This window comes from Sodiomyces alcalophilus (genome assembly GCF_042370955.1).
Source record: "Sodiomyces alcalophilus JCM 7366 unplaced genomic scaffold ACRALscaffold_1, whole genome shotgun sequence".
Classification (NCBI taxonomy): Eukaryota; Fungi; Ascomycota; class Sordariomycetes; order Glomerellales; family Plectosphaerellaceae; genus Sodiomyces; species Sodiomyces alcalophilus.
The window spans coordinates 4,906,951-4,931,677 of NW_027263532.1; the positions used below are offsets into that span (position 1 = coordinate 4,906,951).

Below are 24,727 nucleotides of genomic sequence, written 5' to 3' on the forward strand. Positions count from 1 at the left end.
ACACGAGACGAATAGAATGAATTATAGATTAACAGGAAATAGAATAGCTGGCTAATTATCTATAGTAACACCAAACGCCAAGTTCATATACTCCGTACCCATCTCGCTTCTCCGACATCGAAAGCCGGTACTAGCCGTGTACTTTATACTTTGTACTCCATCCAGCATCATCCATTTCCTATCTCGTCACGCCGTCCTCCTCTCAACAATGGCTTCACCCACCGGCCTCCCCCCCACAAACCCCCCGTTCGATCCCCCATACGAAAACACCCTGCGACCACGCAGCCACGTCTCCCTGACGCGACCACGAAACTTCTTCCCCTCCCAAGGTGAGCACCGGTTCCGCCACTTCATGTCCCCGCTCCGGAGCACCCACTCGTCCTCGTCGTCGAACACGCACACGTCCGCGTCCAGCCCGACCCGGAGCCCGCCCTTGCGGTGAGACAAACCCACCTGCGCCGCCGTCTCCTGGCTGCACAGCCGTACCATGTCGACGATACCCGGTACCCCGGACGTCTTCCCCTGCTCGGCTCGCTCGGCCGCCGCCGTGTGAAGGATGGGAAGACCGAGCCCGACGGAGGAGATACCGCCCCATGCCGCGAAAAAGTCGCCGCTCGTGCTCGACGTGCAGGAAACTGTCCCGTCTTTGTCGACGACCGTCACCTTACCCTCCGTCTTCTTCTCCTTCTTCCCTGTCCTGGGGCACCGTCCCGGCTCGTCGCGTCGGTCTTCGGGTGCCGTCATGTCAATACCCGAGTCGGCATGACGCATGGGTGGCGCTCGCAGGAGTTCTGGTTCCGACTGCGAGGCGGCGAGGTGGTCGGGCAGCAGTTTCAGCTCGGGCGTGCAGGGCGAGTGGTCCGACACGACGGTACGAATACACGATTCCGGCGCCGTGAGTTCTTCCCAGAGCGCATCGCGGTTGGCGTCCTCGCGGATGGGCGGGCAGCACTTGTGCCTGGTGTCGCCCCTTTCGATCTCCTCCGCGCTGAGGCCGAGGTAGTGGAAACACGTCTCGGCCGTGATGTGGATGCCGGCCGCCCGCGCCTTGCGTAAGAGCGGGATCGTCTGGGCAGCCGACAGGTGCACGATGTGTAGGTGCAGGTCCGGCGCGAGGTGGGCGAGCGACAGGATCTCTTCGACGGCGTAGGTCTCAAAGGTCGGCGGCCGGGACGCGAGGAAGGTGCTGTAGGCGGACAGGTCGCCCTGGGGCGCCAGGGGGGGATGCGACTGCTGCACGGCGTCGCCCACGGAGGCGGCGATGGGCGGGAGCATCTCGGCGTGGAACATGAGCGTGGTGGGCACGTCGCGCAGCGTGCGCATGGCGAGGTCGACGTCGGAGGACGACACGGCGGGGAACTCGTCCACGCCCGAGTCGATGAGGAAGCCCTTGAAGCCGCGGACGCCGGCTTCGACGAGGGGCACGAGCTGGTCTGCGTTGCCCGGGATGACGCCGCCGTAGAAGCCGACGTCGACCCAGCACTGGCCCTTGCTGGCGGCGACTTTGAGGTCAAAGTGGGCGACGGTGGTGGTGGGCGGGATGGCGTTCAGGGGCATGTCGACGACGGTGGTGACGCCGCCCGAGGCGGCGGCGCGCGTGCCGGTCCAGAAGCCTTCCCACTCGGTGCGGCCCGGCTCGTTGAGGTGGACGTGGGCGTCGACGAGGCCCGGGAGGACCAGCTTGTTGCCATAGTCGACGTACTCGGCCGAGTCCGGGAAGGCCGAGCGAGGGAGGACGGAGGGGATGACGTCGAGGATCTTCCCGGACTGGGGTGAGACGATGAGGGTGGCAGGCGTGAGGACGAGCGAGTTATCGGGGAGGGTGATGACGACTCGCGTCGAAGTGAGGACGACGATGGGGGAGGTGGGGTACAAGGCGGGGGAGGGTGAGGGTGAGGGTGATGTACCGTTGATGACAACGGTCATGGTGGAGTTGGGGTTTGGTTTGGGATCTTTTTGGGCCACAACTGGCTGGGTTTAAGGAATTCTATTCCTCTATGCTGTCGAAAGGTTGGAATAGACAAGAGCTAAGTAAAGCGAGTGGTGATACGGTAAGACGGATTCGAGGGTAAAAACGACGTTGAAGACGTAAAAGACGTTGAATCAGCTAGCTGCATGTGGCAGGACAAAGACAAGAGGCAAAGGGAGCCAGGCCCTTATCTCCTTTTCACTTCTCGGCCGGGTGGGTTCGAGTCGGGTGGGTGGCGGCGGAGCGGGCGTCTTCGGAGAGTCAGTGAGATAAGCCAACCAGCCCATGAGCCGAGCCGAGACTGAGGTGTGGTGCCACACAGCCCTTTGACCTCTAGTATCTGAGAGATATAGTCAAGCCGTGGAACTGTCTACGGTCTCTTGAACGAGACTGAAAGCGAAGAGAGCCAAAAGAGACGCAACAGTACAGCGTAAATCATCATTCATCAGGCTTAGCTTTGACGTCTCGTCTCTCATTACTCACACTTCCTCGTCATTCTTCTCTCTCTGACAGCGAGACGAAAAGGGCTGCGGCATAGCAGTCAACCTGGGCCACGCTGACTGGACCCCGAATACCAGGCATGTCAACCCTTTGCGCTGGATTCGCCTCTATGATGCATCTTTGTAGTGTTTGACTCGAAACCATTACTCGAGATCAGCGTGGTCGATACTCGGACTAGTACGCGATAGTACGAAGTACGGATACGCGACGGCACTGCACGCTTATCGTTGCCATCCTCGTGGTCTATGGATTTAGAACGGCCGAAATGCTGGCTTACTGCTGTGTCACGTAGGGTTGGGTCGAGAACGTGAGGGAAAATGCGAGTCCTGAAGAGGAACGGAAAAAAAGAAAAAAAAGGGGCGGGGAAAATGAGGCAAGTAAAGATCGAATAATACATCGTACTATCAATTGCCCTTGTCCTAATCCGTTCTTATCATCCACATCTGATTGGCTGATCTGAATCGTCGGAGTCCGCCGAAGATCCACATTGAATTTTACAACCAATCACAATCCTAGCATTGTCACTTCCTTCCTGATTCAGACGCGGGCTGCGAAGCACGTGCCCCACTAATTCTCGGTACATCCAAAACCATTCGGGGGCCCCGGCGTTTTATTGTCCCATCCGTGCAACGGGCTACATCTGACTAACACATCACGGGACCTTTGGCTCGCGGCTCCAAATCTCACGACTGAAACGAAACGTACACAGCTGAATTTCCATCGAGTAATTATGGAGTAAACCTCACGCTTCCCTCCCTCTACCTGGGATTGGTCCTACGTCCTGCCACGTCGCCAATAAAAAACCATGAATATTTTCTTTCTTACAAAAGAACACCTGAAAGCCTAGACCGAACGACGCCACAGACATCTCAGACACGTCGCCTGACCCGACAGGGGTAATCGTTTACAACGTACATGCGAATACGACTTGGGCTGTCACGCGGTCATCGTCGGCATGCGTTCTGTGCAGCAGGCTGTGATATCTCGGCCGTTCTAGATCTAGTCGTACTCGTTCTCCTCGAAAGGCAAGCGACCATGGACCTCCCCTCCTCCATCGTCCTGTCCCTGATCGACCTGGGAGCCCGACGAACCGTTTGGACTAGCTCACGGGGAGATCTTGCTTCTTTCAAGCTTTCAGGCACCAGGCCAACCACCCTCCTCCGTCTTCACTTCATGGTGTATCGTCCGCTTAGGACTACGTAGGACACCGGCTACCTCACCTCACCTCCCACTGAACACCCTCTCAAATCTCGTCGTTCATCGTGCTCTAGTTTGCCTGTCTGTCTGTCTTGTTCTCGAAACAAACACCCGAAAGAAAAAATGAGAGGAAAGACTCAAATATACACCAAACATGTAAACCCCCATCCCGTTTCGACCGTGTTGTACATATGCTGCATGCACTTTCCTCTATGCTGTTTGTTCATGCACCCCGCCTTTTCCAGTCTACGCAGGCGCTCCAATATACAACGTACAGATACACTTCTTCTCGTAGGTGGCCCTGACCACTAAGTCCCGTTACTTCTGCCTCTGCAACGCCTTGATGGCCATCTCCACCAACCCGTCCTTGGCTTCACTATCCGGGAACCCGCTGATGGCATCGATGGCCTTGTCGGAGTACTCCTTCGCCAGAGCCCGCGTTTGTTCGATGCCGTCGCTCTGCAGGACCAGTTCCCGAGCCTAATTCGCAGTTTGTCAGTTTCTCCATTCCAAAGGAAAGAGGGAAAGACGGGAAAAAAAACTCACCCTGGCCACATCGCCCTCCCGCTCAAACTTGCGTCCCACAAGCGCACCCAACTCGGGCATCGTCTCCCACGCGAAAAGCAACGGCGCCGTCGCCAGCCCCAGCTCCAAATCCGCCCCCGCCGGCTTGCCCAGCTCGGCCTCGCTACGCGTGTAATCCAGCAAATCGTCCACCAGCTGGAACGCGAGCCCCAGGTTCTTCCCGTACAGGTACGCCGCGTCGACCGACGCAGCATCGGCGCCGCCGAGGATGGCGGCGGCGCGGCACGACTTGGAAATCAGGCTGGCGGTCTTGAGGTACGTCTTCTGCAGGTAGTAGCTCATGGTCTCCTCGGACCACTGCGGCCGGCGCTCGTCCTGCGCCGTGTTCTTGAGCTGCATAAACTCGCCCTCCACCAGGTTCGCGATGACGGTGGCCAGGAGCTCGACCACCTCGGCGTTGCGCAGGCGCGCGAGCGCCACCGATGCCCGGCCCAGCAGGAAATCGCCCGCCAGCACGGCCATTTTGTTCCCAAACTCGAGGTTCGCCGAGGGGGACCCGCGCCGCGAGACGGAGTGGTCGATGACGTCGTCGTGTAGGAGCGAGGCCGTGTGGATCAGCTCGGTGATTTCGGCGAGGCGTCGCTGCGACGGGAGGATCTGCGTGTCGGCGTCGGTGGGGGTGGCGGGCGCCGCTTCGGTGAGGGGGGACGAGGTTGACGAGGACGACGAGGGAGTCGAGGATGAGGGCGTCAGGGACGGGTTAAAGTCGGCGAGGATGTTGAGGGGGGACATGGCCGAGTCGATGCCTCCGGCCGGGGCGTCCGAATACGAAGAGGTATGTCGCGCTTCTTTAGGGCATATGGCCGTTGCCCTCGACATGAGGAGTACAATGAGCGGCCGCATGTGCTTGCCCTCGGCTTGGGTGTAGTACTTGGCCACGCGGTCGAGGGACGGATGGCCGGACCCCAGCAGTTTCCGGATGTTGCCCGTCAAAAACTTCATCTCCTTGGCCACCGTCCGTAGCGGGTCGATGGGCATCTCGCCCTTGGTGACGCGGTTGATGGCATTGGACGCCATGTGCGAAGCCACCGATACGGCCGCGCCCCATGCTGACGATCTCTTGGACGAGCCGTGGTACGCGGCCATGTTCAAGTGTATCCTCGGGTCCCGTAGGATGGCGGTCTGGCGGCAATGTGTACATGATGAGGTAGGGAGGAGAGGTCGTGAGGTAAGTCTATAGCCGCTGAGCAGCACCCGTGCCCCGGGCCGGAGCTGCTGCATGGCGCCGGATGTTCGTGGTCTGTGAAGTTTGATCGGGGATTTTTCGATCCGAGGGTCGGAGGGTTCGGGATACGCGTATGCACAGATGAGCGTCGAGACGGTGGGATGCGTAAAAGAGAGAGTCGTAGCGAGCGTGGAGAGGCGTCGATTGAATCAATTGACCGTTAAAATGGAGCGTTGGGTCGCTGGCCGTGGAACGACTCGCATTTTTTCTTTGGCTTGTTTTTTTTTTCCATCCTTTGCTCGCGAGAAATTCGTCGGAACAAGTCAACAGGGACCGAGGTGGTTCCGGCCCTTCAGACGAATCTGTGATTGGCTGAAGCTCCACCCGGATGGCATGCAGGTCAATGTGCCTGGCAGTGGGGAGTATCAGCTGGAGTCAGCTGCGTAGCACGTGCCGTGCTAGGTACAGTGACTAGACACAACGTACACAGTGTACTCAATACCATACTTCGTAATTACCTACCGAACCTCCACCCAGGCAGCTGAATAGCTTTATGTCTGCTGCGCTTCTCACGACATGCTGCTCCGTCCACCGTCCATATCCAACCATGGTCCGCCTAACAATGACACTTCCCATTGTGGAAGGCTTGCAACGGTTAAATTCAAACAACACACGCGACAACTCCGAATCCTCACCCCAAGTTCAACCCGATACGCCCGATTCTGAACCGTCCCTCCTCGATCCGGAGGTCGGCAAACCCATCACCCACAGCCAAATCATCCACCTGTGGAAACAACTTCGGGCGGTAGAGGGATACGAATGCAGTCTGGAGACCCTCTTACGGGGCTCCCAAGTCTACATCCCTCCACCTCCACCGAAACCAGAGCCCGTCCGTCATTTCCCACCCCTGACTCTCGACGACTTCGTAACTGACCAACCTCTGCAGTCCGAAGAATACAAAGCCCTCATGGCCCGTCTCCGCCGCGACGAAGAAGAACGATCCTACCAACGCATGGTCCGACAACAACCGCAACAACATCCCTCCTCCCGCATGGACGCCTTTGCGCGACAGTTCCCCAACGCTCCCCTCACCCGAACGCAGGCCTACGCAGAAGTCAACCGGCCGACGACCAAAGCCGACGAGGGCGACGACGACGTCACATACGCCGAAGTGCACCGCCAGCTCATGCTGCTGCTCAACTTTCTGGTCAGCATCATGGGGGTCGCGGCCACGATATGGGTCGCCGGGCGCTGGTGGCGCACGACGCCGCGACTGCTCATCACGCTGGCCGGCGCGATCGTCGTGGCCGTCGCCGAGGTGGTGGTGTATAACGGCTACCTGCGGAAGAAGGAAAAGGCGAAACTGGAGCAGAAGAAGATGAAGGAGGAGCGGGAGGTGGTGCAGACGTGGGTTGTCGGGCCGGAGGGGGAGGGGGAAGGGGAGAAGAAGGGGGTTACAGGTAAAGGGGATGGGGAGGAGGAAAAGGCGGTGCTACTGGAGACGAAAGTCGTTGAAAAGGAAGAGGGATTCCGAAGGCGGTTCCCAAGAGGAGTGAAGGAGGAATCAGGTGAATAGATACGATACCCTGCGAGTCGGAAACGGTGTTGAGAAATTCCACTGTTGGTTGACATTTCGTTCCTGTCGGTTCCGCACTGTGTGACCTCACCTTTGTTTTTGTTTTTAGCGTAGAGAGGCACGTGACTGCGCGACGATGTGCCGGGACGCGTTGGAACGCGATACGGTGGGGCGTATTGAGAGCCACCACACTCTCGAAGGAACTCTCTTTGACATTGAATTGCTGGGCTATCGACCTGATTGACTATTCTCCCAACATATACAATATTATTTACATTGCCAGGCATACCTGTAGGGACTGAGATGTCGGAAAGTCACGGCTTGCCGGCCACAAGGTCGTCCGGCGACAAGAGGTAAATGTCCTAGACGATACGATCCTCCCTGGCATCTCTGCTCTCATGCTGACGGTCAATAGGAAGCCATTACGCACCTATGGTCGAAAACGAGCACATCCAAACAGCGAGCCTTCGAACCACCCCACAACCACCACGACCGAGAAACGGAGGAGGGTTTCTTCAGAAGATCCAGAGCCACCTACGCCCAGCGAGCTGCCTCGACTACCCGGTCCTGCCTCGTCCAACAACTTTGAAAGGAGGTCGATCCTCCATTACTTCAGACCCGGCCGCGCCAACTCCACAAGCCCCTCCTCCGATCCGTTCTCCGATCCCTGCAAACTAGTTTCGACACCACCCTCGTCCCCTCCACAAAGCAAGACTGTGCGCCGGAGTCCCCGAAGACTGCGCCTTCGACCGCCGGCGTCTGCCGTGGTTTCTACGAGCGAAGATGAAACCGACCCAGTGGATGACGGCAGGTGGTTACAATTCACAGAGCCGAGTCACACAAGGACAGTGGACAGCGAAGAAGGGGACGCAGTAGACCATGTGCGGACAAAAAGGGACGTGCGACAACCGCGGCAGGATCTACTGGGCACGATGAACGAAGCGCATGAAAGACTAGACGGGAATGTGTCAAGGAAGGGGACGGGCGAGAAACCAAAACGGACCAAATCGACACCGGTACAGACGACCATCAACCTGTCGACGAAGCCGGCGTTTGAGGAATGCAAGATATGTCGCATCGTGTATAACCCGCTGCATCCCAAAGACGTCAAGTACCATGCCAAGAGGCACAAGGCGATTCTGCGGAGCCAGTCTCTGAAGTGAGGGTGCTGTGTGCTGGGAGACGGGACGAGATGGGAAGATGTTTGATATGGCCTCTGTAAAGGCAAGGCCTGGCCACCGGCTCACAGGATAGGAAGGAGATACCCCTAGATACCCATACCAATAAGAAAGAACAACTCGGATGGTTTTATTTCATAGGTACCTTACCGGGAGTCGGGTATTACGAAGTAGTTGTCCTTGGATGGTAGCCTATCACTGCTCGGTTTCTTTCGACAAGATACGCCACTATCCCTGGATCATAGACTAGGTACTTTGTATGTATGCCTGTACTGGGTAGGTAGGGCTCCTAAACCACCATACTTCCTTCCCTACAGGTAAGCTAAGAAGTCCTGGTGCCTGAAATACGCTCACGAATCCTGCTGCTGTGGAAGGTCCTACTGCCTGCCCCGCCCCCTGTCCCCCGCCTTCTGACGATGGCTTCATTATCATGGAAGGACCGACCTACATAGGTACGTACAACGTACAACTTGTATGGGACCAATAAATCACTGTAAGTGGAATTCCCGCACTTCTCACCAAGGTATTCAGTAAGAGGGAAAGGATGAGGGGCATTATAGTGAGACCATTTGTTCAGCTCTTCTCCCGAAGCACGGTCGAGGCCACTTATTTGCTTCACTGCCCCTTAGAACAAGTTCTACCATCAACGCACTCTCGCCGTCCTCTTTTTGGTCTGCATCTAATTTCGCTATCGTCTTCTCTGCATCTCATTAGAGCCGCGCATTGCATTATCTTCATCCAGACACTCTTACTTCCCCCCTATTTTGTCGTCTCTCTCGCGGATACTAGGTGATGGTCTCCCAGGGCATCGAGCGGCTCGATGCCATCGAACCCGTCTTCACGCGGGACACCGTCCGGTCCGTTCGAGCCTTTGCCCGCTTCTTCCTCGCCTGGTTGCGGATAATGTGGCCCGACCTTCTCACCATGGCGGTTCTGGCCGGCGTGGCCCTTGGGGTTGGTCTTCCCACCCGGTTCTTTTTCTTTTTTCTGTTCATTTTCTTTCTCTGTTGCTTTACATATGCCCGACTAACGCAGCCAATGACTTCAGATCCATTTCGCTCCTCTCGGCAGCGACGTCAGTCGACGGACGTTCCCCATCACCTTTGACGGGTCCGGTGATATCATCTACCCAACTCTGGCGTACCCGGACCGCGGCTGGATCATCGATTCGTGGCTCTCGGGGCTTCTTAGCTCTGCCGTCCCCATCTTGGTTGTTCTGGTGGCGCAGTTTCACGTCCGCAGTTTCTGGGACACCAACAACGCCATTATGGGCATCGTCTCTTCTATCCTCACAGGAACGCTCTTTCAGGTGGTGGTCAAGCAAGTTGTTGGCAGCTTCCGTCCATCGTTCCTGGACGTCTGTATGCCTGACGTGTCCCTCGCGGCCGCTCACAACGCCTCTGGGTTGAACGGCGTCGGATTCCAGCAAGTCTTCTACACCGCCGAAATTTGCACCCAACCGGATAAGGAGAAGCTCAAGGTGGCCATGACGTCGTTTCCCTCGGGCCACGCCACCGTGGCGGCTGCCGCGTACGTGTTTTTGGCCCTGTACATCAACGGGAAGGCCAAGGTGTTCTCGGCCCGCCGCCCGAGGCTCTTCGATGTTGCGCTGCTCCTCAACTTCCTGCTTACGGCCTTTGTCCTGAGCGCCATTCTCACCGTTGACCAGGCACACCACTGGTACGATATTGTTGCCGGTTTTGCCATTAGCACCATTACCGCGTTGGTATCGTACCGGGCATCGTACGCCGCAATCTGGGACTGGCGCTTTAACCATATCCCGCTCTTGCGGAATCGGACCTTCTCGTATGATTTTGACATTCCCACATATGTCCGGCCTACCGCGATTGATTACGACGCCGGTTGGGGCATTGGGGATCATTGTCTCCGATTCAGGGAGAAACCGTCGGCGACCGGTGATCCTCCAGTCGAGATGACGTTGCAGGATCTCGGACGAGGAAACGAAAGCACGGTGTAACCTTGTTGCTGGATGACCGACGAGTTGTCGTAGGCACCATACTCAAAAACGACACGGCGCTCGTCCGCCGACTCGTCAATCAAGTTTTACATTCCTAGAACGTACATTCGAGTCTGTTTCTCGTTCCTTGCAGGGACCGAGTGTCCATCGTTCTTTGCATGCAGTGCACATATGCAGTCTTGCTCACTCTTGAAAACAGGTTTGGGGTGCCAGGTCTCCGCTGGAATGGGGATTAGGTATAGTGTTTGGTTAGAAGGGGGAGTAGCCCAAGTCTATCTGTGTACAGTGTGTGAGGGTTTCTGGACCTGACCAGGGTCTGGACACCCAGTTCCTGGAATTGCCTCAGGCTAAGTACCGTTATTTTGTTATTCTGTTTCAGGGACCGGTTCGTGGAGCCTCCATGATGAACAAGAACTTAGAAGGCTGAGGCTTGTACTATGCATCATCAGTCCGGTGTGGGAAAGGCCTCTCATGATCTTGCCAAAAATGTTATCCAACATTATGCTGTTGTCCCGTCTCCGACGACGGATGACGGATGGTTGGAAGACTTTCTAGCTGGAACTCTGCGAAGGAGAAACGACTTGTATCCTCTTTAATGGACTCTATGTGCCTGATTAACTGGACAAATAGATATTTCTTTTGTCCCCTATGTGATGGAATTAGACAGGTTCGATTTTCAAGATTCGGAGGTTCAGGGGTTCAGGGGTTCAGGGGTTCAGGGACTCAGGGCCAGGGGCTCAGGGGTTACGGCTGGGACTTCATTCCTCAACGCACATCTGCACTCCAAACGGCCAATGTGCCTACAAGGCAACTACATCTCGAACCTCTTTCTTCCCAAATGGTCCCTCTCGAGCGCCTTGACCTCAGTTCCATCCTCCTTCGTCACAACCCTCTCATCTCCAGGGGGCAAGATGACAACCACGGCCTTCCAAGGCGCCTCAAACCCAGACTCCTCATTCCGTACAAACCTGACCCTTACCTCGGACTCTGTGGTTGAGTAAGAAACGGTATACGACGAAATCCTGTTCTTGGAAACAGCCGACACGCCATCATCCTCATACCAGGTCGTCTTGTGCCATTTCCCAGGCCGGGATGCCCCCCGAGGTGGGAAGATCTCAACACCCCGGTAGTCGTCCAGGGGAAGGTCCGCCACGTTCTCTTTCTCCCCGGGCGACAGGACCTGCACGTCCTTGCCGACTGGGACGGCCGACCCAACTTTGGCCAGGACAGGGATGCCGGCACCGGTCCACTCGGCGTCGACATCGACCCATTGTCCTGCGCTAAAATGCTGATACGGCGCGTTGACATTCACGAAGCCTCCATCTTTGTCGTTATCATCATCGCACCGTTTGGGAAGGTAGACCCTCGCCCTGTTCACGCCAGGTTCGAACACCCCCCCGATGAGCAACGCATCCCCCAGCCAATACTGCGTCTCCCCGTCCATCATCAACGGCGTCCAGACCTCCTCATCGCCCTCGTACCCCCATCCCGTCCATCGCTGGGGCGGCGTCGCGGTAAGATGACTCTCCAACATCAGGGAATACAGGTAGGGAATCAGCGCATAACGCCGTTTAATCGCCTTGCGCACGAGCGGCGTAATGGCAGGGTACATCCACGGCTCAATGACGTCGCCAACCAAGTTATCGCTCCCCGTCTTGAAGCAGTTGATGGCAAAGCGGGACGAGTAGATCCCCTGCTGCACCCAGCGGAGGAGAAGCTCCGGGTCCGGCTGCGGGCCTTCAAAGCCGCCAATGTCGTGGCCGTAGCATTGCATCAGGCACATGCACGCCGTGAGGGATAGGGCGTTGGAGCCCTTCATCGACGCCCACGAGGTGACGTTGTCCCCGCTCCACGAGCTGCAGGCGTAGCGCAGCGTGCCGGCCGTGGCGCTGCGGGTGAGGACGAAGGGGCGGGTGTCCGGGTCGGCGGCGACGAGGGCGTCGTGGGAGGCTTTGCCGTGTAGTTCGGTGTGGAGGCTTCGTCCCCAGAAGCCGACCTGCGGGCGCCTTCTCGCCTCTTCGGAGACGGAAAGGGAGGGCTCCGTGAGGGCGCATTCCCAGTCGTCGTCGGTAATGGTGTACTCGTTGTTATCGTTCCATATGCAGTCGATGCCCTGTTCCCGGAGCTTCTTGACGCCCTCGTACCACCACTTGAACCCTGCCTCGGAAGTAAAATCGATGTGGCCCCCGTTGTCGCTTTCTCCACCACCGGCGCTCCATAACCGCGCGACGGCCGGTTGACCGGTATGTGGGTCCGTGAAGAGAGCGCCGGCGGCTTTCAGCTTCTCGTATTCCGGATGACTACCAATCACGTAGGGCTTGACGTTGGCAATGAGCCGCATGCCCATCTTATGGTACTCGCGAATGAAACCCTTGGGGTCGGGAAAGCGGTGACGGTTCCAGGTGAAGACGTTGCGGGTCTTGGGGTGGTGTTCGGCGACGGTGTAGCCCGAGGACATCTGGTAGGCCGAGCAGGGAATGTCATGCTCCTTCATCTTGCGCGCCAGGTCCAGCAGGGCTTCGGACGCCGGCGGGTCGTCGAGCATGGAATACTTCATCCCGCCGGACAAGTACCCGAACGCCCACCGGGGGACGAGCAAAGGGTATCCGGCCAGGTCGGCGTAGGAGCGCACCACGTCCCTGAGCGTGCGCCCGACGATGATGTACTCTTCCAAGCCGCCGTAGTCCTGCCTGTAGACCTTGTAGAAGCCCCACATGCCGTCCATCTCGGAGCCGACCGAGTACTGGCCGCGGCCGTGGGTGGTGGAGAACATGGCGACGCAGCCCCGCGGGGTGGCGTTGATAAGGAGGGGGATGTTCTTGTAAAGGGGGTCGGTCCGGTGGACGTCGTAGCCGAAACTGTCGGTGGCGGAAAGCTGGAACCGTCGGCCGGAGAGGTTCATGGGCGCGGCCTTTTCGCCGAGCCCGACGTGGAGCGTGTTTCTGTTGTAGCGGGTGTAGTGCGCCACGCCGGGCCCGTCGACGGCGTAGGCCCGATGGGGCACGTCTTGGTGGAGTGGCTTGTCCTGGGATTCCGCGAAGGCTACCGAGACGAGGGGCACGGTCGAGCTCCATTCGACTTGGGCGATAATTTCTCCTATCTGGATCCGTTTGCTGGTGTCGGTCGAGCTGACCTTGGGGCTGGCGGACCCCAAAACGGTCTTGGGCCGGGGTATGCTGGGATGGGGGGGCAGGGGATGAGAGTCGGAGGTGAATGTCGTTCTAAAGACATTAGGACGGACCGTCTCAAAGGAGAAGCGGAAGGGTAAGCTCGTATCGGCGTTGGTGAGGGTGACGGCTGGTGCGCCGTCTGCGCCGTCTGCGCCGCCATCTTGGCTAACAGCCCAGCCGGCGGGGATTCGCTCACGTTGTGGCATATTCTGACTTTTTGAGTTGCAAGTCCATATATTTAACGGCGCAAATAGAGGACGAGAAAGAGATTGTGTCGCATGATGAAGACATGAAGATTCCCAGGGAGGCCTGTCTTTTTGAACTTGACAATGCTGACGATCAGCCAAGGGACCCCGCGATAATCGGAGCTACAGTCGGTCGAATAGGGGCGCCTAGAACCACACGTGTGGGGAGCAACACGAACAAGACAGGTCAGGGCGTCAGGGGTTAGCTAGTAGTCGATGGCCCGTCGTCCTCGCGAACTTTGTTTACGACAGGTCTTCAGCATTTACACCGTAGTGTGAGGAATTCTGGCTGACAGTTCCTGGTATGGATGGACGATATTTACGAAGACATGCTGGGTTGAGAAGTGTGAGGACGGGGTTCAGTGTCATCTCCGTGTATTTGGAGCCAGGGGTTGGTTATAAGTGGGTGGTTATAAGTGCCGAATTCAGTGGACACAGCTATCCGTGTAAGTGATAGCGAGTCCTCACGGCGAGTTCATCGTCAAGACATGACAAGAACACAGAAACCGATCACGAACTTTCACCGGACCATATCCCAGGGCCGCATGCTCCCCAATGCCTGTTTTCCAGTAGGTTAACGCTATCGACCCTCAACAGCTGATCCAAGTTAGCGTCGTCTTACTCCCATGATTCACCATCCCCATGGGGTTCGTAGTCCAAAGTGGGCGCAGCATGGCGTATATGCGTTAGATATATCGGCCCTAACTGAAATCCAGCCTGGTCTGGATCGGGGGCTGATCTGGAGCTGACCTGGGTCTGATTCTTGGTCTGCCGAATCTCCCCCTTTTCTCGTTCTGACTTTGCATATTTGCCATCCTCAACCTCAACTCCACTCCCTCTCTCACGACATAAAGTCTACCCATATCGAGGGCATACCCTCAATCACGGAGAGATGTGTATTCAGCCAGCCCCCGCCACCGAGCAAGCCAACGACCCAACGGCCATGGACAAAACCGCCCAGTCCAAGCAAGCAGACGTCCCCGTAGCAGTCACGCTGGCCTCCAACCGCCGCGTCCTACGCCTCATCGACTTTCGCCTCCTGCCGATCCTATGGACCGTCTACTGCCTACAGTTCCTCGATAAGATGACCCTCTCGTACGCCGCCGTCTTCGGGCTCATCGAGGACACCAATCTCGTGGGCGACCAGTTCTCCTGGCTTGCATCCATTGTCTACGTTGCGCAGCTCGTCTTCCAGCCCATCGTGGCGTATAGTCTCGTCCGGTTCCCCATTGGCAAGTTCATCTCCGTCATGGTGCTCTGCTGGGGTTCCATGCTCTGCGTTATGACCGCGGCAAAGGACTTTGGGGGGCTCATGGCTACGAGGTTGCTTTTGGGTGTTTTCGAGGCTTCTGTTGGTGAGTATGACTCTCGTGGCTCTAGAGGTGAATGGGCTGGCCTGAGAGTCATAGGCCAACGCTGACGAGGACGGACTTGCAGCCCCGACCTTCATCGCCGTTGTGCAGATGTGGTATCGTCGTAGGGAACAGACGCTTCGCAACGCTTCATGGTATTCTATGCTTGGCGTCATCAACATGGTGCGCGTGCCCTTGGAGTGCTAAATCCAGTCTCCTGGCAGTAGAGACTAGAGAGACTGATTATGAGTATCTAGCTGGGCAGCTTGTTGGCTTATGGTCTGGGGCATATCAACCCTCAGAGCCTGAAATCCTATCAGGTCAGTGACAGCCTCTTCATGCTCACAAGCCCCTGACATGTCCTACAGGTCATTTTTCTCTTCTGTGGCGCCATCACCGTAGGATTCTCCGTTGTAATGTTGTAAGTGGTCGCGTCTGTAGTCAAAAAGAGGAGCAAGGACTACTTCATTGACAACCCCAGCATCTTCATGCCCGACTCTCCTATGAAAGCCAAATTTCTCAAAGGAGACGACAAGCTCATCGCCATTGAACGACTCCGAATGAACCAAATGGGCATCGGCTCTGGCGTGTGGAAATGGGACCACGTCAGGGAATGTGCCCTCGATCCCAAGACATGGCTCTGGTTCATCCTCATGTTTGTCATTTCGTATGTCTGGACGTCTCCCCTTCGTCAAGCAACCCAGACTGACCGTAGACCAAAGCATCCCCAGCGGGGGCATCTCAACCTTTGGCCCCCTTATCATTGAATCCTTCGGCTTCGACCGTTTCACCACCATCCTCTTCAACATCCCCTTCGGCGCCGTGCAAATGGTCGTCACCCTAGGCGGCGCCTGGCTCTCCGACCGCATCAGGATGAAATCCCCCGTCCTAGTCCTCCTCTCCCTGCTCCCCGTCGCCGGCTGCGTCGTACTCATCGCCACGGGCCGCGACCCGGCCGACCGCGCCGTGTTACTCACGGGCTACTATATTATTTCCGTCTACCCGGGCATCTCGCCCCTCGTCTACTCGTGGTCCGGCCAGAACACCGGCGGCGACACCAAGCGCAAGGTCACCACGGGGATGCTCTTTGTCGGGGCCAGCGCCGGGAACATGGTCGGCCCCTTGCTCTTCCGGCCCTCCGAGGCGCCGAGGTATGATCGCGGCTTGCGCGCCAACTTGGGCCTGTTCGTCGCCCTCGCTGTGCTTGTCGGCCTCGGCATGCTGCTTATTAAGATGCTGAACAGGAGGCAGGCTGCGAGGCGGCTGGCGGTTGGTAAGCCTGCGTACCCGGTTGATCTGAGCATGGCGGACGATAGGGGGAAGTCGCGGGACAAGGACGAGGGGACTGATGATGATGTGCTTAACATGGCGGAGGAGAATGTGGGTGACAGGGGGCTTGACGACGTGACGGATTTGAAGAATGAGGATTTTATCTTTGTGTATTAGCTGTTTTTATCTGCGGCTCAAGAGTGTGTGATTGAGAACCCAAGACCTCAACCCCTGACAAACACCGGCATCCACTCCAGAGGAGCATCAACCTCAGCCCACTGCCCTCCATCATACTTCTGATCAACACCGTCCTGGAAAGACGCCCACTTCTCACCCCCAGGCAATCGGGGGAAATAGACAGTCAACTTGCGCTTCCCCTCATGCAGAACGGGACAGACAAGATAGCGATGTCCAAACATATACTGCTGCCCGACGTCCCAGCACTCCTTATCCTCGGGAAACTCGTAAAACAACGTCCGCATAACAGGCGTCCCCTTCTCGTGCGCCTCCTTCATCAACCCCCTGATATAATCTCGCATCGTCTCCCGGAGGAACATGTACTTCTTGCAAATCTCGTACACGGCAGGACCATAAGACCACACCTCGTTCGGCGCCCCGCTCAAACAGCCACTACCCCCCGTAGTGCCGTGCCGGGGCTGCTTCGGCTCCCGGTCCCCATGGAGCCGCATGACCGGACAGAAGGCGCCCCACTGGAACCACCGAACGAAAAGCTCCCGGAATCGGTCGTCCGAGGGGTCCCCGCCGTGGAACCCGCCGATATCCGTCGTCCACCACGGAAACCCCGAAAGGCCCATGTGTAACCCGGCGGCGACCTGGTCACGCAGCGCGGGCCAGGAGCTCGCAATGTCGCCGCTCCACACCAACGCCCCGTATCTCTGGCTCCCCGCCCAGGCGCACCGGAGCAGGTTGACGATATCCCGCTGGCCCGTGGCGGCCATGCCCTCATAAAACGCCCGGGCGTAGTCGCGCGGGTAGAGGTTCCCGACGGCGGTGTTAGGACCAGCGTGGTAGCGGTAGTTGTCAAAATCGTAGACTTTGTACTCGGGTTCCGCCTCGTCGAGCCAGAAGATGCGGATGCCGCGGTCATGGTAGCTCCGCTTGGCCTTTTGCCACACGTAGTCCCTGGCGCCCGGGTTTGTGGCGTCGAAATGCACCGTGTCGCCCTGAAAGTCCATGACCGTGCGGACGCCGCGGTCGGTGCGGATGAGGTACCCCTTTTCCAGCATCTCGCGGTAGTTCTCGCACCGCTTGTCGACGGTGGGCCAGATGGACACCATCAGCTCGATGTTCATCCCCTTGAGCTCGCGGACCATGGCGTCCGGGTCGGGCCAGAAGGTCGGGTCGAACTTCCAGTCGCCCTGGAGCGGCCAGTGGAAGAAGTCAATGACGATCAGGTCGATGGGGAGCTCGCGCCGCTTGTACTCGCGCGCCACGGCGAGGAGCTCCTCCTGCGTCTGGTACCGCAGCTTGCACTGCCAGAAGCCCAGGCCGAACTCGGGCATCATGGGCACCTTGCCCGTGGCGTCGGCGTAGGCCTCGACAATCTCGGCTGGGCGGTCGCCCGCCACGACCCAGTAGTCCAGGGTGGTGGTGGAGAGGGCCTCGAAGGACATGACGTTCCGGCCGAGGACGGCGCGGCCTATGGACGGGTTGTTCCAGAGCAGACCGTAGCCGAGGGAGGAGAGGAGGAAGGGCACGCTGGCCTGGGAGTTGCGGTGGGCGAGCTCGAGGTCGTGGCCCTTGAGGTCGAGGAAGGGCTGCTGGTACTGGCCCATTCCGAAGAGCTTCTCGGCCGGGTCGAGGCTCTCGAAGCGGGCGGTCAGGCGGTAGGCGTCGCTGTTGGCGATGGGCTTGAACTCGCGGGCGTCGATTTTCAGGGCGCTGCATTTGGGATCGAAGACGTCCTTGCGGCTGCGCGTGTATTCCTCCAGCAGCAGGTCGCCCTTGTTGTTGCGGACGAGGATCTTGCCGGTCTGGGAGATGGTGGCGTTGATCTTGCCGTTGGCGATGCTGCCGGACTTGGAGTCTACTTCGATCTTTGGGCGCTGGGGCTGGGATGACGGGGTGAGCAGGGCCCAGTCTTGGTCGGGCATTTCGCGGCTTCGCGTGGAGCGGATGCGTAGGGCGTTGGCACCCCATGGCTGGATCCAGAGTGTTTCGGCATCGAAGCGGAAGACGAGTTTGTCGTTGACTTGTTCGAGCATGGTTTCAATTCAAGGGTCGTTACTGAGAGTAGATGGGTTGGTTAGAGAGATGACGGAGAGGACTGGGAAGAAAGAAGGTCTGACATCTCACGCTTAAGCCTGACGACATACATACTGGGGCACTGGGACATGCTACCCGAGATGCACTGGAGTAGCCAGGACGATTATGAATGGTCATTGAACTTCCTTCGCCCCTCTTACGCGGGATAGAACAGATATGAGTGGCGCGGGAGATTCCTATGATGTGATGTTTGTTGTGGTACGGCAGAGGACGAGCAGCTGGTTGACAATGCCGTGTTAGTTGAAGCACAAGCTCAGGACCAGTGAATAGCCCGCTAGACCGCTAGAAGTGCTGCAGACACAGCACCCTGTCACCCCTGGAAGCTCCCCAACAGCTCTCCACTCCCGTGGACAACGACATGCGGCCCGACCAGTCGGGGACCTTCAAAACCGCCCGTCAGCCCCGGTCCAGTGCGGGGAAGACGGCGCTGGCGACCTGGGCTGCCATTGTATTGGTAGCTTGTGAACCGAGGGCGACGTAGTCGTACAGTAGCAGATGGAGCACGTCAAAGGGCGAGGGGAAATCTCGTCCAGTACATGGACGAGTGCCAGAAATAAGTGTAAACAAAACCAAGAACGTTGAAACGGAGAACAAAGCCAAGGTTGAATGTTATCGTAATACTTCCAGAGAAGACAGACTCCCACCAATTTCCTCATATACACACCACTGGCATCTCGCGACAGCCTATATCCGAGACCTGGCATTGGTCGCAAGCGCCTTCCTCCGCTTGAAGCTCTCGGCATAGTTGATGCGTTCGTAGGTGCCGTATCCGTAGGCAGCGAGCCCAAGGAGCGTCCAAGAGCCGGTGATGACGAGCCCGATGGGGAAGATGAGAATCTGCACGCCGGGCAGGACAAAGGCCACTTCGCCGTCCTCCAGGGCCCTGGTGATGTTGGCGACGGCACGGTCGGCGCGGGTAAAGTCGGAGAGGTTCTCCTCGTCGGAGAAGATGCCCGTGAGAAAGGCGGCCTCGTTGGAGGAGACGTTGGTGCTGACCGTCAGGCCGTCGGGGGTCGTGGCGGTGAGGGTCAGGATGGGCATGACGAGAGCTTCTAATTTGGCACTGGGTTGTGTTATTCTTCTTGTTCTTCTTTTACTTTCTTTCGACTCCATCAAAAGGGAAATCGAGGAACAAGACATACCTAGTCATGTTCGCCTCCATGTTTTCCGGATTAATCTGCCCAACGATGAAATACCTCTGCAGCAGCTCCATGCTACTGCTCGGTTCTTCCTCCTGGCGCTTCGCGTTATTTTGCGCACCTTCTTGGGGCGTCTCGTTCATTTCGACAGACGACACGCCGGCGCCGCGGAAGGCGACGGTAACTTCGATGTTCTCGGGCGGGATATTGGCCCAGGAACCCGACGGTTCCGAAACCTTGTACACGCGGAGGTCGGCGCCGAATACGCCGCTGGTCCGGTTGAGAGCCGGCAGGTTGTAGCAGATGGAGGTGCCCGAAGGGTTGGACGCTTCGTTGAGCCGTCCCAGCGCCTCCAAGCAGGCCGCCGCTGTCCTGTTGTCCCACGCGTCCCAGTCCATCGAACCGTCCGGGGTCAGCGGGACGACCTCGTTCTGGCCCTGGCCCTCGTCATCGGATGACTGCCGTCGTGATATGTAGTGACTGGACGTGTCCTGGACGCCGTGCTGGAGGAGGTCGGAAGATCCGGCTCGGGTGGAGGGGTCGACAGAGAGAGGTGAGATTTCGGCGAGGGCGCAAGACGCGAGTAGCGTCGCTGTCGACAATGCTGTAGTCCAGTGCATTGTGGGAGTGATGGTCGGCGCGAGACTGGTGGAAAGTGGGCGGAAAAAGGACCGTAGTATCGAACGGCCAATTCTATATTAGAGTGTCCGACCGGCGGTAATGAAGTCGAGTCGCAGAAGACGAAAAAGAAAAGACGGTCGCAAAGAAGGGGATCCTGCCCCAGCAGAGGCCGATGAACAGAAAAGCGACGGCTCTGGCTCCACAGCGAAGCTGGTGCGGCGTTCCGACAGCAATCGACAGCAGCCAGCACGGCCTCGTAGAAGGAGTGAAGAGATGGTGACGGAATTAAACACGATAAACAACAGGTCCAGCCCACAGAATGCAAAGAAATGCCACGGAATGAATTGAAGGGAAGACGAGGACTGGAAGGGGTCGTCGAGTTGGGTTAGAGTGGGTAGCGAAACGGAAACGTGTGTCAAGCGGCCATGGCACCTGAAGCGAGAAGCGGAAGCGCAAAGCGGAGACGCTGATACGATGGTGGAGCGACGACTGGGCGGGAGAGACGAAAACGGGTCAAGCGCCGGGATGAAGTCGAGATTTGGCGACGGGTCCACAGAGAAGAACAGGACGGACTATAGAGCACTAATGCAGATAAATTGATGTCTGTAAGCCAGCTTACAGATGAACTTGACGAGTCCAGTCAACGAACTTTGGAGAGAATCGCATCATGCAATTCGACGTGAAGTGACGCTGAAGCCGTGGTTATAGAAGAGGAGAAGGCGAGGGAGAGGCGAGAGGGAAGGCGAGAGAGATCACGAATGGAGCGTCGACGATGCGACCAGGGGAATATTTGGCAGTAGCTCTTATTGGTCAGAGCGTAGGCGCCAGGGGTAACCTGTTACAAGCGTGCTGCTGACTAAACCTTCGGCGTCTCAGAAGGACCCACTTTTGTCACGTGGTGCGTGTGCGGTATGACTAATAACTGGGCCCCTCACCTTGCTCACCGAGGGATGGCTAGATGGGGGAAGCTTACCGAGTGTCACCGAGCAAAAGGGTATCGGTATCTCCACCGTCGTCTTTCTGCTTTTCCTTCCCACCACCACCACCAGAACTCCAGCATCCACCCTACCACTACTTGGGACAACAAACGAGCAACGACAAAATGATTGATTGCAAATTCCGTGGGTATACCGTATTATCACATTATCCATGGTGTTCATACCAAGGTTCAAGAGCATGAGGTGACAAGCAAACCTCATCACCAAAAGAAAAACAGTCGTCCCTGCATTCCACAGCCCGAGACGACTCATCCTCATCTCTGTCCCAGTCCTTCGCCCCAATCACCCTCTGTCCCGCTACTTGCCAGCCTGCCCCCTCTTCGCCACCATATCAAGCAGCGAATCATACGACTCGGCCGTCTCGGTCGAATCGAACGACGTCCGCCTGTCCTTGACAAACTTGGGCCAGGTGTTGGTGAGCACGAGGTACTTGATGCTCGTCTCGGCCTCGTCAAACACCGTCTCGTCGAACCCATCGGGGATCGGGCCCCAGTAGTACACCTTGTCCGCGATGGTCGACCCCACATCCGACATGTCCATCTCCTCGTCGCCCTGGACCATGGCCTTTTCGCTCGACAGCGACCCGGACCTCTTGGCCGTCGCGCCCCAGTCGTCGTCAAACGGCGTCGCCGTGTCCTTGCTCCGCCTCTCGTCGCCATACACCGTCCGCGCCGCCGACTCGAACACGGCTTCGATCCGCCGCAGGTCCGCCGACGAAATGTTGATGCAAAACTCGGCGTCCCGCGGCGAGATAAAGTCGACGTAGATCCGCAGCGCCTCGTTGAACATTTCGCGGTCCCGCTCCTCCCGCTGCTTCGTCCGCCGCGCTTCCTCCTCTTCCGTGGGAACGCCGGCGGCCACGCTTCCGCGGGCCGCAGGGGCGGGGACGGCGGGGTGGTGGCGGCCGCGGGAGGAAGGCGAGGAACCCATGAGCGCAGCGGGCGCGCCGGAGTTCTGATGCGCCCGCAGGTTCGCCTTCCACCGCAGCACGGCGGTCAAAAAGGCAATGTTCTCGCCGGAGAAATCCTTGAGGGCCGAAAAGTGCTGCAGCGGACCCGGGTTCTTCTTGAGCGCGTACTCGAGCGCGTCCATGGTCAGGAGCCCGCCGCCGGCCGCCGTCATGGCGTCCATCGACCCGCCGCGCTCCGCCTCGCCCATGTGCTTCCATGACACGTACGTCTCCTTGCCGCCGCCGACCCGCGTCGAGTCGGACGCGAACGACCGGCCGCTGCCGCCGTTCTTCCTGCCCGTCTCCCAGAGCGCGATGAGCTCGAGCGTTTCCTGTCGGAGGGACTGGTGGCGGAGGACCTGCCAGCAGGGGATGAAGATGGTGCAGATTTCCATGAACATGATTGACACGGCGATCCTTCAATCGTGTTAGTCGTCTTTGGGAGAGGTGAGTGAAAAAGGAATAAAAGACTCGAGACATACCACTGGGGTGGGATAAAGTACTGGTTGATCACGCTCATTTCGTCGACGTATAGCGCGACCAGCCACATGGGCGCGGCGTGCAGAGACGCCAGACAGCAGGCCACCGTCTGCACTCGCCATCCTTGGGTGTCGTGGATGCCGCGAGTCTGCCAGAGGATATAGGGGGCGACCATCCACGCCCAGACAATCTGCCAGAATACTGACGGCCACCTATGTTCACCTGGGTCAGCAATCGCGTCTTTAGACAGGGTGAATTGTGCGGGACGATTGGACTTACCATTCCCATCCGCGACCCTGCTCCGTCTTCACCTCGTCGGGCGTCCCGGTGACCTCGGTGCCGGGAATGCCAAAGGAGGGGTGGAACTTGCGAGACACGAGGTACATTACCAGCGTCAAGACAAACTAATACAGTCAGTGCCGGTCGAAAATGACAAAAGAGACGTCAACTGACCTGAAACGTCATGCCGGCACAAACAACAGCCAACATCTTGGTGGTATAATCATACCGCCGAAACCTATCAAGCAGAGGCCACCTGGACGGCCCCCTGGTCTTCTCGGCCGGCTGCGGCTGCTGTGCCGGCTTCTTACCCCCGGCGGGCAAGGCAAACTGGGCGTACTTCTTCTGGCGCTTGGCGACGTGGAGGAACTGGCTGTTGGAGGCGTGGAAGAGGGCGATGCCAAAGGGGAAATAGATGCCCATGATCCAGTACTCGACGCCGTTGGGCATCAGGTGGCCGTAGACGTAGCCCAGCTGGACGGCGAGCCAGTAGGCGTGCAGGAAGAGGATGGCGCAGAAGGAGAGCGGGAGGCCGCGGATGCGCAGGATCGGCATGGCGCGTCGGTGGTGCAGGAAGGCCATGCCCGCGAGGAGGAGGGCGGTCCAGCCTGCCGCGAAGGCTGTCCAGAAGACCCCGAGGCCATCCCAGTTGGCTTTGTCGCCTGCCATTGTTGTGTGTCGCATGTGGTGGTCCGTACAAGTCTGATCCACGTCGTCGAAGAAGACAGTATTCACCGGAATAGGACAGCCAGGCGTGTTCGCTTCGTCCGTGGGATAATAATAGAATGATAACAATAAAGGAAAGGAAAAGGACCCTGACGATGGTACTGGTCCTATTGGAAGCCGGGAGGAATGAGTGGGAAGGGTTGGGTGAAAGGCGCTGGTGAGAGTCGGCGGGAAAGAATGTGGTCCAACCTGTCGATACTACCTCGACTCGTCTAGCCTCGAATGCTGATGGTGTCCTGCCGTGGGTTTACCTCCGCCTGCTGCCACGAGAGACATAGAGAGAGAGAGAGAGTTGCGACAATGAAGGACGAGGCAGACAGGTTGGACATTGTGGGGGAGAAAGAACTTATATCGTTCGCATCTACCCGCGTTCCTCACTCCCGTAAAGTTCATGCCAGATGGAGGGCAGGGTCAATAGGAAGAGGGGTGTCTTGAGGCCCAGGATGGAGAATGAGAGACATCCTAAGCCCAGTGAGGACTGTGAGGTGCAGACAGGGCAAGGGGCGGAATGTCGACATGGATATGAGCATGAACCCCCTGGCTGTCCAGTACCGGCAAGTCTTGGCTGACAGGGAGGTTATCTCTAATGTTCATTTTGTACATATTCGTACTGAGCGTTGTAGGTTGTTCAGGAGACCAGCTTCCAACTAGCACTTACACCAAATGTGAATCTCCCAACCACCAACACCCACCTACCAACAAGCACCAACATGCACCAACACACACACACAAACACAAACACACACATCTTTGCTTTGTCGCCGTAGCGTGGAAACCATGTCCATGTCTCACTATACCGGTACACTAAATCTCTAATGCCCAGATGTACCGCAATGCACCGAGTTATGCCCACGTCACATCCATTAGCGCCTGGAGCCAGCTTGTCGATCAACTCCCACTTTCCACCCTCGTCGACTGTGTGGTTGAGTCAAGGCGGCCCAGGGTTACACCGAGGTCACAGCTGCAGGCGGGAAGGATGTCGATCCACCCCGCTGTCTGTCCCCCCCTGTCACTCGCCGGGACTTGTCGCCTGTGGGCTGCATAAGAGGCCCGCTAGCCCGGCT

General features: G+C 57.8%; 10 protein-coding genes across 10 annotated transcripts; 4 read left to right on the plus strand and 6 right to left on the minus strand.

Annotated features, from left to right (window-relative positions):
• Positions 1 to 8: 8 nt before the first annotated feature.
• On the minus strand, positions 9 to 2,329 carry ACRALDRAFT_1059290 (uncharacterized protein). The gene has a single exon (XM_071016006.1). The coding sequence runs from the start codon at positions 1,924 to 1,926 to the stop codon at positions 187 to 189; it is 1,740 nt and encodes a 579-aa protein (XP_070880018.1). The 5' UTR covers positions 1,927 to 2,329; the 3' UTR covers positions 9 to 186.
• Positions 2,330 to 3,546: 1,217 nt separating this feature from the next.
• On the minus strand, positions 3,547 to 5,703 carry ACRALDRAFT_1045849 (uncharacterized protein). Its single transcript, XM_071015415.1, has 2 exons — positions 4,214 to 5,703; positions 3,547 to 4,147 (listed from the first exon to the last, which is right to left on the minus strand). The coding sequence occupies exons 1-2, from the start codon at positions 5,471 to 5,473 to the stop codon at positions 3,986 to 3,988; spliced, it is 1,422 nt and encodes a 473-aa protein (XP_070880019.1). The 5' UTR covers positions 5,474 to 5,703; the 3' UTR covers positions 3,547 to 3,985.
• A 336-nt stretch (positions 5,704 to 6,039) lies between these two features.
• On the plus strand, positions 6,040 to 6,849 carry ACRALDRAFT_2088241 (uncharacterized protein; the record flags this gene model as incomplete). Its single annotated transcript, XM_071022511.1, has 2 exons — positions 6,040 to 6,306; positions 6,364 to 6,849. Coding segments are annotated over 2 exons (753 nt in total), but the record flags the coding sequence as incomplete, so codon positions are not given.
• Positions 6,850 to 7,223: 374 nt separating this feature from the next.
• Positions 7,224 to 8,302, plus strand: ACRALDRAFT_1073389 (uncharacterized protein). The gene is made up of 2 exons (XM_071018095.1): positions 7,224 to 7,346; positions 7,409 to 8,302. Exons 1-2 carry the CDS (start codon positions 7,297 to 7,299, stop codon positions 8,154 to 8,156), a joined length of 798 nt encoding a protein of 265 aa, XP_070880021.1. The 5' UTR covers positions 7,224 to 7,296; the 3' UTR covers positions 8,157 to 8,302.
• Positions 8,303 to 8,963: 661 nt separating this feature from the next.
• ACRALDRAFT_1026356 (uncharacterized protein) lies at positions 8,964 to 10,149 on the plus strand (the record flags this gene model as incomplete). Its single annotated transcript, XM_071014789.1, has 2 exons — positions 8,964 to 9,125; positions 9,220 to 10,149. The coding sequence occupies 2 exons, from the start codon at positions 8,964 to 8,966 to the stop codon at positions 10,147 to 10,149; spliced, it is 1,092 nt and encodes a 363-aa protein (XP_070880022.1).
• Positions 10,150 to 10,960: 811 nt separating this feature from the next.
• Positions 10,961 to 13,525, minus strand: ACRALDRAFT_1053470 (glycoside hydrolase family 31 protein; the record flags this gene model as incomplete). The annotated part of the gene is made up of 1 exon (XM_071015778.1): positions 10,961 to 13,525. The coding sequence occupies one exon, from the start codon at positions 13,523 to 13,525 to the stop codon at positions 10,961 to 10,963; it is 2,565 nt and encodes an 854-aa protein (XP_070880023.1).
• A 931-nt stretch (positions 13,526 to 14,456) lies between these two features.
• ACRALDRAFT_205150 (uncharacterized protein) lies at positions 14,457 to 16,362 on the plus strand (the record flags this gene model as incomplete). Its single annotated transcript, XM_071021615.1, has 7 exons — positions 14,457 to 14,915; positions 14,974 to 15,099; positions 15,174 to 15,236; positions 15,285 to 15,300; positions 15,343 to 15,583; positions 15,621 to 16,182; positions 16,216 to 16,362. The coding sequence occupies 7 exons, from the start codon at positions 14,457 to 14,459 to the stop codon at positions 16,360 to 16,362; spliced, it is 1,614 nt and encodes a 537-aa protein (XP_070880024.1).
• A 47-nt stretch (positions 16,363 to 16,409) lies between these two features.
• On the minus strand, positions 16,410 to 18,410 carry ACRALDRAFT_2095863 (glycoside hydrolase family 31 protein; the record flags this gene model as incomplete). Its single annotated transcript, XM_071022750.1, has 1 exon — positions 16,410 to 18,410. One exon carries the CDS (start codon positions 18,408 to 18,410, stop codon positions 16,410 to 16,412), a length of 2,001 nt encoding a protein of 666 aa, XP_070880025.1.
• Positions 18,411 to 19,155: 745 nt separating this feature from the next.
• On the minus strand, positions 19,156 to 20,230 carry ACRALDRAFT_1066602 (uncharacterized protein; the record flags this gene model as incomplete). The annotated part of the gene is made up of 2 exons (XM_071017369.1): positions 19,156 to 19,534; positions 19,614 to 20,230. The coding sequence occupies 2 exons, from the start codon at positions 20,228 to 20,230 to the stop codon at positions 19,156 to 19,158; spliced, it is 996 nt and encodes a 331-aa protein (XP_070880026.1).
• A 793-nt stretch (positions 20,231 to 21,023) lies between these two features.
• On the minus strand, positions 21,024 to 23,955 carry ACRALDRAFT_1038047 (uncharacterized protein). The gene is made up of 4 exons (XM_071015081.1): positions 23,112 to 23,955; positions 22,938 to 23,062; positions 22,661 to 22,870; positions 21,024 to 22,595 (listed from the first exon to the last, which is right to left on the minus strand). The coding sequence occupies exons 1-4, from the start codon at positions 23,619 to 23,621 to the stop codon at positions 21,527 to 21,529; spliced, it is 1,914 nt and encodes a 637-aa protein (XP_070880027.1). The 5' UTR covers positions 23,622 to 23,955; the 3' UTR covers positions 21,024 to 21,526.
• Between the last annotated feature and the right edge of the window lie 772 nt (positions 23,956 to 24,727).